Source organism: Elephantulus edwardii, unplaced genomic scaffold (assembly GCF_000299155.1).
Source record: "Elephantulus edwardii isolate Elephantulus edwardi_28Jun2011 unplaced genomic scaffold, EleEdw1.0 scaffold00089, whole genome shotgun sequence".
Taxonomy (NCBI): Eukaryota; Metazoa; Chordata; class Mammalia; order Macroscelidea; family Macroscelididae; genus Elephantulus; species Elephantulus edwardii.
In genome coordinates this window covers 5,993,482-6,005,213 of record NW_006399839.1, presented here as the reverse complement: position 1 = coordinate 6,005,213, position 11,732 = coordinate 5,993,482, and the positions used below count along the sequence as shown (strand labels likewise).

General features: G+C 46.7%; 1 protein-coding gene across 1 annotated transcript; it reads left to right on the top strand.

The window, feature by feature from the left end:
* Positions 1-2,655: 2,655 nt before the first annotated feature.
* On the top strand, positions 2,656-9,880 carry PLA2G1B (phospholipase A2, group IB (pancreas)). Its single transcript, XM_006890423.1, has 4 exons — positions 2,656-2,689; positions 5,919-6,078; positions 8,289-8,416; positions 9,759-9,880. Exons 1-4 carry the CDS (start codon positions 2,656-2,658, stop codon positions 9,878-9,880), a joined length of 444 nt encoding a protein of 147 aa, XP_006890485.1.
* The last annotated feature ends 1,852 nt before the right edge of the window (positions 9,881-11,732 follow it).

The window sequence follows — 11,732 nt, the reverse complement described above, 5'->3', positions numbered from 1 at the left end:
TGTGTGGCTGTGTCTACGCCTCCTTTCTAGGGCCACGGTCTAGATCCATTTAGCACCATCCACACGCAGATCCAGGACTGGGGTCTGGTCCTCTTTGTGTTCGTGACCCCAAACCACCCAGATAAAAGGCCTTTAACTCTTGGGAGGCTGAGCCTTTCCTTGGCTTGGGCAGCCTCTACTCATTCTGGGACTTGAAGTTGGGCCAGTGTGGGGTTAACCCTAAATCAACACACCTCTCCTCCAATGGCTCCCACAGTCCATCTGACAGAACCTTCCATGTCTACTACACTGTCTGATACCGAGCCACTAGCATGTGGCTAGGGAAAGAGCAGAACTGCCCCCAAAGGGTCTCCAATGCTGTAGTCTTTACAGAAACAGTCTGCCTCATTTTTCTCCCACAGAGCAGCCAGTGGATTTGAACCCCTGACCTTTCAGTTAGCATCCCAACACTTAATTTACTCACCACCACGTCTCCTTATAGGATTGCTATAAGTCAGAATTGACTCAGTGGTATTGGATTCAAGGTATTTTGTGTGGTTTGATTTTTGTTGTATTTTTTTTTGAGCCATGTGTGGCTCTGAGTACTTAAAATGTGGCCTGTGTGACTGAAAGACTCAGGGTGGCAGAAATAGTTAAGCATGAGGCTGTAAAATAGAAAGGTTGGCAGTTCAAATCCATCTAGAGGCACGACAGAAGGAAGGTCTGGCAGTCTCCTTGTGGAGGCTCATAGCCATTGCAACCCCATGGGATGCAGGTCAGCTCAGAAACACATGGGGTCGCCAGGAGTCAGCATCCGCTCAACCGTGCTTGGGGGTGTGACAGACTGAGACAGACTGATTCATTTTAATCTCATTTTGAAGAATTTTAACAGCCTCAGGTAGCCCATGGCTGCTGTGTGAGCACCAGCTGATCTAGAAATCTCAGACAAGGCTGATGAGAGGCGTGGTATGAAACAGATGGGTGGCACAGAGGCAGAGGCAGGCCCCAGTTCATGTGTCATCTGCCCTCACACTGGGTCTCGGTTTCCCCATCTGTTCATAAAATGTGAAGGCCCTTCCCTGGGACTCTCGGGTGAGGCATGAAACAGGGAAGCCCATCATCCTCGGCCCCAGTGCATCCAAGAGAGAAGCACAAAGCCCTAGAACTGTCTTCGTGTAAAGATTGCTGTCTAGTTGTTGGAACTGACCCACAGCTGAGACTTCACGTTTTCCAAGGGCTGTAAATTGCTCCTTTCTCTCAAGGAGCAGCTGATGGATTAAGCCTCCTGCCTTTGGTTTGCCAGCATAACTCCTTACCAGTAGGTCACCAGAGCACCTACCTTAAAGAAACTCTGTACAGGTGCTGACTCTGTCCTATAGGGTCATGATGCATCAGAATCTACTCTACACTGTGGGTTCGTATAAGATTTAGTAAAAGGGTTATCAGTGGGCAGGTGAGGTGAGGAGAGGTATTCTAGAACTTGCTGCTATCTGCTCAATATGAACAAGTTAATTCAACGACATAAACACAGCCCTGGCTACTTCATGGGGCTATTATAGAGATCACTTAGGATTCAACCACGGAAAAAATAAATTACAGAATTTTACCCATTATGTGAATGGTCGAGGATAAACACATCCACAGAGACAGAAAGCATACTGGCGGCTGGATGCCAGGGGCTGAGGGTGGAAAAGGAGGATAATACTAAAAGTTTTGTGGGTTTCCTTCGGGATTGTAAGAATGTTCTAAGGGGAGCTCTGGTGGCCTAGTGGCAAGGAGCTGCAACTATAATCCCAGAGGCGAACGGTTCGAATCCACCAGATGCTCTGCCGGGGAAGGAGGGATAATCTCCTCCTGTACCAGTCAGATCTGATTTGACGGTACACGCACACAAAAATAATAAAGAATGTTCTAGAACGAGATGGTGGTGATGGTTGCTCAGTGTCATGAATAGAGTATATGCCACTGAATTGTGTACTTAAAAGCCATTCAATGTTGTGTGGGGTTTACTGGGGGAGGGGAGTGTTCTGTAGACACTGGATGTGGTGGTTCTACTCCTGGTGCCTCTAAAATCCTTTATTGTTCCAGAGTCAGACTCAAGCCTGTGACCACAAAAGTCCTCAGTTTCTTTCCAGGTATGACAGTGGGAGGCAGGGAGGGGAATGGTATTTGTTCTGTGGGGAAAATGACCTGTGTTTTTCACATGAGACCAAAATCTGAAACTCTGTTCTGTCATTGGCCTTGGGCAAGTGACTGTACCTCTCTGAATCTGTTTCCTTACCACCAAAGCGCATGCTGGATGGGACTACTCCACCAGGCCCACAGAGCAGAGCCGGAGATGTGGAGACCCCAGCCATTCCCTTCCAGACTCCTTCCCCTCTCTCTCAGTGGGACACTGAGACTGTGGCTGGATGCAAAGGGGTAGGGTGTGGGGGTGACGATTCCAAGACCTGCAAATTCACTGAGGTTACAAGGTGCTGAGGACAGACTCCACCATTGTTCTCAATGCCCTCTCGCTGGCGAGCTGGTCAGGGTTCTGACCACAGTGGACACTCAAGGCCAGCCTCCAGTTGGCTGGGAGCAGAGCAAACACTTCAGCCTTATCTTGGGGACTTGAGCAGCTATAAGGAAGGAGGGCTGGGCCCTTCTTCCTCTACGTCCAGACTCGCGCACACAATGAAGCTCCTTATTCTGGCTGCTCTGTTCACAGGTAAGTGCCTCTTTCCGGAACGGGGGCCGCAGGCCACAGCCGTCAGGAAGCCAGACTTGCATCTTCACTGGGGTTCCCAGTAAGGTCTAGAAGCCTTTCTTGGGGTTCCTTCACCTCCCCTCAAACCCCTACCCTCCGAATGCCTTTGAAACCTCTGAATATGAACTCCCAACAACCCTTCTAAGAAGGTCCCTGGCTTTTCCCATTCAACTATATGGCCCCAAATACTGTCCCCACACATCTCCCAATTCAGAATTCTTAGCTCTCTCCACCTTTCTGTTATTCATAGCCTTTTACCCTAAAGGAACTGCGGGCTCTAACTGGAGGGTGAATGGAGCTATCTGTACCATTTGTTGAATAAATTAGTTGAGTCAGAAACATTAGAGTTCAAATTCCACCTCATCCATTCATTCAACATTCACCTCTAGGGTCTCGGGCGCCAGGGAGTTGAAACTGGGCTATCAGAGATTCAGATTCCTTGCTTAAAGAGTGCGTGTGCAAGCAGGCACATATACGAGAACACATGCGCCCGTCTACGTGGAAGGAGGGAGATGGTTGGAAGAGTGACATGAAGTAGGAGAGACAGGGAAAGGTAACTTCTTGAATGGAACAAGGGATTTGGGTTTCATCCAAAGTGCTGTTGGCAGAGAGCTCTGGTGGCCTAGTGGCAAGAAGCTGCGCTATAATACCAAAGGCACGCAGTTCAAGTCCACCAGATGCTCCGCTGGAGAAGGAGAGTCAATCTCCTCCTGTGCCAGTTGGATTAAATTCAACGGTACACAATTTAAAAAAAAAAAAAAGACAAAGAACTGTTGGCATCTACTGAAAGGTCTTAAAAGAGAATAACATGATTCAAATTTTTTAAAAGTGTGTGTGTGTGTGTGTGTGTGTGTGTGTGTGTGTGTGCACGTGCGTGCGCTACTGGTGCAATGGTTAAGATATTTAGCTACTAACCAAAAGGTTGTCAGTCCAAAACTATGGGCCACTCTGCAGGAGAAAGATGAAGCAATCTGCTTCCGAAGAGATTTATAGCCTTGAAAATTCCAGGAGTTGTTCAGTTCAGGTAGATTTGGTTATCTATCCATCTCTGTCTAAAGAGACACACTGTTAGTGAGTTAGAGCTGACCAGAGCTGATTTCCAGTGGGATTTTGGATGCTGTAAATCACACAGGAGGAGATATAGCCCATATCTCTCCTGAGGACCCACTGATGGATTCGAACTGGCTGCTTTTAGGTGAGTAGTGCAACTCTGACTGTAACACCAGAGCTCCCATCTCTATTTCTATCCCTCCATCTCTCTCTCTCTCTCTCTCTTTCTATCCTTCCGTCTCTCTCTCTCTACCTCTAGTAACTTTTGAATCAAAGGGGAAGTATGAGTGCTAGGTGCCACCATGGAGACAGGGTATGGTGGTGACTTGGGTAGGGAAAGGGGCAGTGGCCATGGAGAGATCAGTGGTCAGAGAGATATATTGAAGGACAAAACTGCAGTCGGCCTGTTTGAGTGGGTGCTGTGCCTGGAGGGGAACGCACATTGGACACAGCCTCAGAACAGACCTACTGGGTTCCTCCCCGGAAATCTTCTGAGCCCTGCGAAACCATTTCCCTATTCTACAGCACACCAGCTGCCTCAAATCCCTGCAGGTCCTTCAAGCTCACCTCCTCCCTCTCCAGTTATTCCTCTGTCTCCGTCAAGAGCTCTCCCTTCTGCCACATCAACCTGATGCTCTTTTCCGGCAGAAGACTACTAATATTCATAGTTATTTCCAGGCGTTTATTCACTTGTACTTTACACACTATCTCCACACATGAGACACACTGCTCTACCCTTTTACCATTTTGTCCTGAAAGTCATTCCCAGTCAGGACAGGGATATCTGCTTCGTTCATTTTCATGGCTGTATAGTACTCCACTGTATGACCCTACCTCCATTTATTTAACCATGAGATGTTTGCCTGATGTTCATGGTTTTATCTTCAGCTTCTAGGGCAGTGTCTGGAACATAGTAGATGTTCATTAAGGATTTTCCAGGTGAATGAATGAATAAGGATGCTTAGCACCATTCCTGGGGGGGGAATGGTACTAATCATACAAAAATTAGTACATGTTTGCAGCAGTACTTTGCCCACTAAGTTCAAAATGGAAACAATCCAAATAACCACAAAAAAATATGGCTGGAGAAACAAGATGTGATATAGTCATATAATGGAATATTATTTTACCATAAAAATGAGTGAAATACTGATGCATGCCATAATATGGATGAAGCTGAAAAACATAATTCTCAGTGAAAGGATCCAGACACACAAGACCATGTACTGTATGGCTCAGGTTACATAAAGTACCCACAGTATGCAAATCTGTGGAGACACAAAATAGATTTGTTATACAGGACTGAGGGTGTGAAGAGGTACTGGAAGGCTTTAACAATGGGCTCTCGTATCAGAGAGCTTGAGGACTGCACAGGTTAAGAAGGGCGAGGTTCAGACCTGTTATCCATAGGGTCGCTACGAGTCATATGATGGTGTCTAATCACAACACTAACTAAAAGATACAGGATTTCTCTATAAAATGATGAAAGTGTTCTCAGACGGATGGTGGGGAGGATTGTACAAATCTGTGACTATACTAAAACTCACTCGATTTCATAATTTAAATAGTCAAAGTGACTATGTGGATTTTGCCTGATTACAAAATATTTTTTCCTTTTTTTTTAATTTTAATGAAAGTTTGCAGAGACTTAGGGTTTCCATCCATTCATTGTTGCACTTTTCTCCCTGCTCATCTCCTCTCCCCAATTCACTCTTCTCCTTGAAAAGTAAAAGAAAAACTCTTTCATTGTTATGTAATCCCTCCCCTCAAGTCCACTCCACTGTGCAGCCTTCATTCTGGACTCCTGTCATGACAATAATACTTATTCATATGTCCCTTTTAAACCGTTCTCTCCTTCATCTGTTTCAATGCAGTATACACCATTCCTCCCCTCCTTTTCTGTCTGCCCTCAACCTCGAAGTCAGTCCTATGATTACAAAATATTTTTAAATGTTCTCATTTAAAACAAACAAATTCCCCAAAACTCACTTTACCATGTTCCTGTGGCCAATTCTTTCCCGAGGAGACAGCTGGCAAGGGGACAATGGGGGTCCTGAGAGAGCAGGCAATGTGGACCCACCAGGCACTGACAAGACCACCTGGCGCGGGACTTGAACACAGACCTTGTCTCTCTTTGCAGTGGGCACAGCCATCAGCGGTTTGGGCTCGAAAGCATTATGGCAGTTCCGCAACATGATCAAGTGCACGATCCCCAGCAGTGACCCCTTGTTGGATTACAATAACTATGGCTGCTACTGTGGCCTGGGTGGGTCAGGCACCCCAGTGGATGACTTGGACAGGTGAGTGGTGGAGAGGTGGGAATTAGAGGGTCGGCTGAGGTGAGGGATGGGGCAGGAGTGGACACGATGTACCAAAGAGAGGTACAAGAAAGGGATTTGCATATTCTCTAAGGAAGACATATTTCTCCCTCTTGCCATATGTTGTTGTTGTTGTTGTTATGTGCCGTAGAGTTGCTTGCAACTCATAGCAGCCCTATGTACAACAGCCCTAAATCCTGCTCTATCCTGTGCCAGTCGCACTGTCTCCAACACACCCATCCTGATTACCCCAGTCACTGAATCAATTCACCTCATAGAGGGTCTTCCCCTCCTGTGCTGTCCCTCCACCTTTCCAAGCATGATGTCCCTCTTCAAGGACCGGTCCCTCTTTACAACATGTTCAAAGTATGTCAGACGAAGCCCCAGAAACCTTGCCTCCAAGGAGCTGCCCGGTTTAACCCTCTCCAGGATGAATCTGTTTGTTTCCTTAGCAGTCCATGGTACCCTCAATATTTTTCTCCAGCACCACAGTTCAGATACATCAATTCTCCTCCTATCCTCCTTAGTCATTGTCCCACTCTCTGATGCATAACCAGTGATTGCAAAGACCATGGCCTTTATCAGACGCACCTTAGTCTCCAGAGAGACACCACTGCTCTTCAGTACTTTGAAAAGGTCCCTAACAGCAGACTTTCCCATCTCAATACATCTTTTAATTTCCTGGCTGCTGGTCCCAAGAGTGTTGACTTTGGAGCCAAGCAAACTAAAGTTGTGAACAATCTCAATCTCTTCACCATCTATCCTGTCCAGTGGTGAGAATCTTTTGTCTTCTTGACATTGAGCCTCAATCCATATTGAAGGCTGCAGTCCTTGACCCTCTGCAGCAAGCGCTTCAGGTCCTCCTCAGTTTCAGCAAGCAGGGTTGTGTCATCTGCATAACACAGATTGTTGATAGATTTTTCAACCAATCTTGCCATATAAGCAAACATTTATTTATGCTCCAAGAGGACTCTGCAGCCAGTGCTTTCCATTAGATGTACCAGAAAAGACCCACGGGGATGTCAAATGGGGGCTCATGCTGCCACCTAGAGGCCGCAATCGTCAACATTCAACCAAGCTTAGATCCACAATCCACTCGGTTCTCAGCAGTCAAGAGAACTGAGAAAGTCTACAGTCAGAAACCTCTCCAAATTATTAATGAGCAATGATGTCCTTTTGATCACTAAGGTGTACCTGGTTCAGGACATGATCTTTTCATCACTTGCTATGCATCTGAGAGCTGGACAATGAAGAAGAGTGACAGAGAAGAATTGATGCCTTTAAAACCAGAAGAAAACTCCACCACTTCATTGCCACAGAGTTAGAACAGACTCATAGCTCACCTTTCAATGGGATTCTGAGGCTGTAATTTGCATGAGAGGAGCTTGCCCATTTTTCTCCCTCAGAATATCTGATGGATTCGAACCACTAGTGGAGAGGTATACCCGTTGGTTTGCATAGCAACTCCCAAATAAATAGCTAAGCTACAACAGAGCTTCAAACCAGTTTGATACCCTGTTGAGAATTTTTCCTTTCCACTCAAATTCTCAGCAGGAAGTAGAGGCTTTGAGCCCAAATGGCTGTGGACTATACCACCAAAGTGCTCTATATTCCTGCAACTAGTTTACAATAACTTCCAACAAACTTATGACAAACTCAAACATATTATTGTGGCATTGGAACCAGCTCTTAACCGATCTAGCTGGTTTTTCAGAGGCTGCAACCCACCCATCTTTCTCCCACAGAGCTTCTGTTGGATTTGAACTGACAGAAAAGCATGGCCTGGGTCAGTGGGAGGGGAAGAAAAGTGTGGCCTTTGGGCTAGCACAACTCCCTACAAACTACACCATCAGAAACCTCGATAACAAAAAGATTTGGATTTTTCTTAAGCTAAAGGGCCTTTCTAATGGCCTAGTGGCAAGAAGCTGTGCTGCAATCCTAAAGACACTAGGTTCAATGCCACCAAGTTCTCTGCAGGAGAAGGATGGGCAGTCTCCTCCCATGCAATTAACTGAATCTGAAAACCTGCTGGAGGGTCAGCTATGGGTCAGTTCTGACTCTACATAACAACAGCAACGGGCCATTGTCTCGCAGCCATGTCCGAAGAGTCACCTCTACCTGATCTTGAATGAGAGCAGACCTGCTGTCCTGGGCCCTGCTCCTGTCTTAGTTCTGTTTCTCGCTCTCACCAGGTGCTGCTATCAGCATGACAGGTGCTATGACCAGGCCAAGAAGATGGACAGCTGTACCTTCCTCCTGGACAACCCGTACACCAATACGTACTCCTACAAGTGCTCGGGCTCCGAGATCACCTGCAACAGTAGGTCCACGCCTCCCTGGCCTCTAGGGAAGGAAGTGGCAGGGCAAGCATAAAGATCGTTATTGTTAAGGATCACAGTGAGTGATCCTATACACAACTGAAGAAAACCCTGCTCTATCCTGCGCCATGCTCACAATCTCCACTCTGGTTAATAAGCTCATCGTGATGGTCAGTCAGTCCATCTTGTGGAAGGTCTTCCTCTTTTCCCTTAACCCTGCACTCTTCGAAGTTGATGATGTTCTTTGCCAAGGACTGACCCCCCTCCTGGTAACATGCCCAAGGTATGTGAGAGGAATCTCATCATCATCCTCATCGCTTCTAAGGAGCACTCTGGCTACACTTCCTCCCAGATTTGTCTGTTCTTTTGGAAAAGGCGTGTCTGGAGTGCTCCTGGAAGGCAAGGCTGGCAGTTTTGCCTCTCATTCTTTGGACATGTTGCTAGGACAGGCTGTTCCTTGGAAAAGGATATCATACTTGGGAGGGTGGAGGGTCAGTGAAAAAGAGGGAGACCCTCAGTGAGCTCAAGTGTATCACAGATGTGAGGAGGCACAAGATAGGATAGGATTCAGACCTGCTGTTCATAGGGTCACTAAGAGTCCTACCTCTCAGAACCTAACAACAACAACAACAATCTTGCCTTATTTGAATAACAAAACTTGGCATTCCCAAATGAGATGATAACCACAGACGCGCTGTTGTTACTCATTGTCCTGAAGTTGGAACTGACTCATAGCTGACCCTCCAGTGGATTTTCAGTTTTCAGAGGCTGTAAATTAGTCCTTACAGGGGCAGATTGCCCATTTTCTCTTTCTCCCTTCGAGCATCTGGTGGATTTGAACCACTTGCCTTTGGACTGGCAGTGCAACTCTATTCAGTAAACTGCCAGAGCTCTCTGACTACAGGCACAAAGGTTAGGATTTCCAACATGCAGGAGACAGGTAAGATGGTCCAGTCTACCCTTGAAACAATTTACAGCTTTGGAAATTCGAGATTCAGTGGCAGTGGGTGGGGATTGTTTGTGGTGGCGTATTACACACCAGCGACTGAGACAGGTTTTATTATGCTCATTTTCCAAGTGAGGAAGCTGAGGCTCAGAGACAGTCACTTGCCCCAAACCACACAGCTTGTAAATAGTAGGGCTGGCATTTGAACCCAGCTGCATCTGATTTTAAAGGCTCAGGTCTTAACATTTAAGTCTTGTAGAGCTCATAGTGAATTTGACATGATTCTCATCACACTTTCGGTGAAATAGCTTGTTTAGCTCCACACTTTCACTTCCTGCCTGGAAGTGTACAATCCAGGGTCCACTTCAGCTCAGTCCTCTTCTCTCACCTCTCTCCAGGCAACAACAAGGAATGTGAGGCCTTCCTCTGCAACTGTGACCGCACTGCAGCCATCTGCTTTTCAAAGGCCCCCTACAACCCAGAAAACAAGAACCTGAACTCCAAGTACTGTAAGAACTAAATGCTTCTTCTGAAAAAGACACCTCTTGCTGCTCTCAACTGAACTGTGTGCTCCATTAAAATACCATATTGAAAGGCATTGTGTTTGCAGAATGATTTTTGTCTACAGATCACAGCCAAACAAGAGTCTAGTCTGTACTGAGTTGCACGTCTAACCCAAAGGAGGTGCCTCTCTGGCAGTTCAAATCCACCAGCCACTCCTTGGGAGAAAAGATGGGCAATCTCCTCGAATGCTATTTACAGCCCCCCCCCCAATCCACTAGGGTCAGCTAGGAGTTGGTTCCAACTCAAAGGCAATGAGTTTGATGGCAACACCTGAATTCTCATTCTCATTCATTCTCTCTCTCTCTCCGTCCCCCCCCCAGTCTGATCCCACTGGCACAGGAGGAGAGTGCGCCTCCTTTTCCAAGTGGATTTGAACCATGCACCTTTGGGATTGCAATGTAGCTTCTTGCCACTAAGCCACCAGAGCACCCTTAACACCTGAATTCTTAACCGGTAATTTCTTAAACCAAATTTCCCTGACTACATTAGCACTGAAATTCAGCAAAGTCATGGGAGAGGAACAGGGGAGGGAATTTAATTAGAAAAGCAAATATAAGATAGGAGCATGCTGACTTTGAGAAACTTCCAGCAGCTAGAGACAAGACAGTGACGACTGCTGGGAGGTGCTGGGCAAGGAAGGATTGGCAGTTTGAAAAGGGAAGATGTCTACAGTGTTGGCTCCAGCTGATGTACCTACCTACATATGATGCAACACACTGAAATTATGCCCAATCCTGCACTGTCCTGAAGCAAAATGAGCGTTTTTGCAAGTTGGTTTTTGGCCCAATTTTCCCCTTGTTCCAATTATATATTCAATGAACACACACCCTAGCCATGGCAATCAACAGTATGCTGGGGAGTCAATTAATTGGGGGAGGGTGGGGTCATAGGAAAATTGATTACTAGCAGCTGCCTGCAGATCAGTTTGCTCAGATATTTTTATACTTCATTTTCAAATAGATTTCCTTTTAAGAATCAACGGTTAATTGCCATGATACCATGTGTAGTTTTCAAGGATCTTTTAGGAGATCACTCTGGGTTTGGCTTCGGATGTGGCTCTGAGTGGGTCCTTTTGGTACCAGACTAGTGCGTGGCACGTAACACTTCGGGCCACTCAGAGACTCCATAAACAAGCTAAACTTAATTTAAGCAAATTGAAGCCAACAGTGTCTTCACAGTGCCCAGAACTCCACACCCGGTCATTAAATAATTGTTCAACTAAGAGAATACAACGTGTACTCACAACAGTCAGGTGGTCAGCGAAGCACGTGGCTGTATTTACTTTTTAGATCACGTGACCACGCCACACACACCCCCAATCCAGCCTATCTGCCTGCCGGTTTTTCTCTAGTCCCGCCCTATTTCGGAGTAAAAATATTATTGGTTAACTTGCGACCACGTGCCTTAAAATGCCGATTCTTTATTGGTGAATAGTGGCCAACCCCTGCGTCTCCAGGTTAGTCACGCCCTCCTCCCAGTGCAGGGAGGAGCCGGCGCAGGCGCAGTGGTTGGTGTGACGGACAGTGCAGGTGGCATTGGCGTGGCTTGGGGGCAGAGGTAGAGGCAACTCAGTACGTAGATTGCTGGGTCACAGCTGCCTTTTTCCTGAGCCAGGATTCCGCTGAAGGGACAGAGTGGGTGGCGAGAGGGTGGACTAGTATGGACTGTGCAACTGGGACATCCTGCCTGCTGGCCGCCTTCCCCTCCTGTTTATGTCCCACATGCTCCCCTTGCCCTTAGCATCCACCTGCGCCGATTCCGGTTGGTAACTCCTGCAACTGTATTAATTTCAGAGACAGACTGGATCT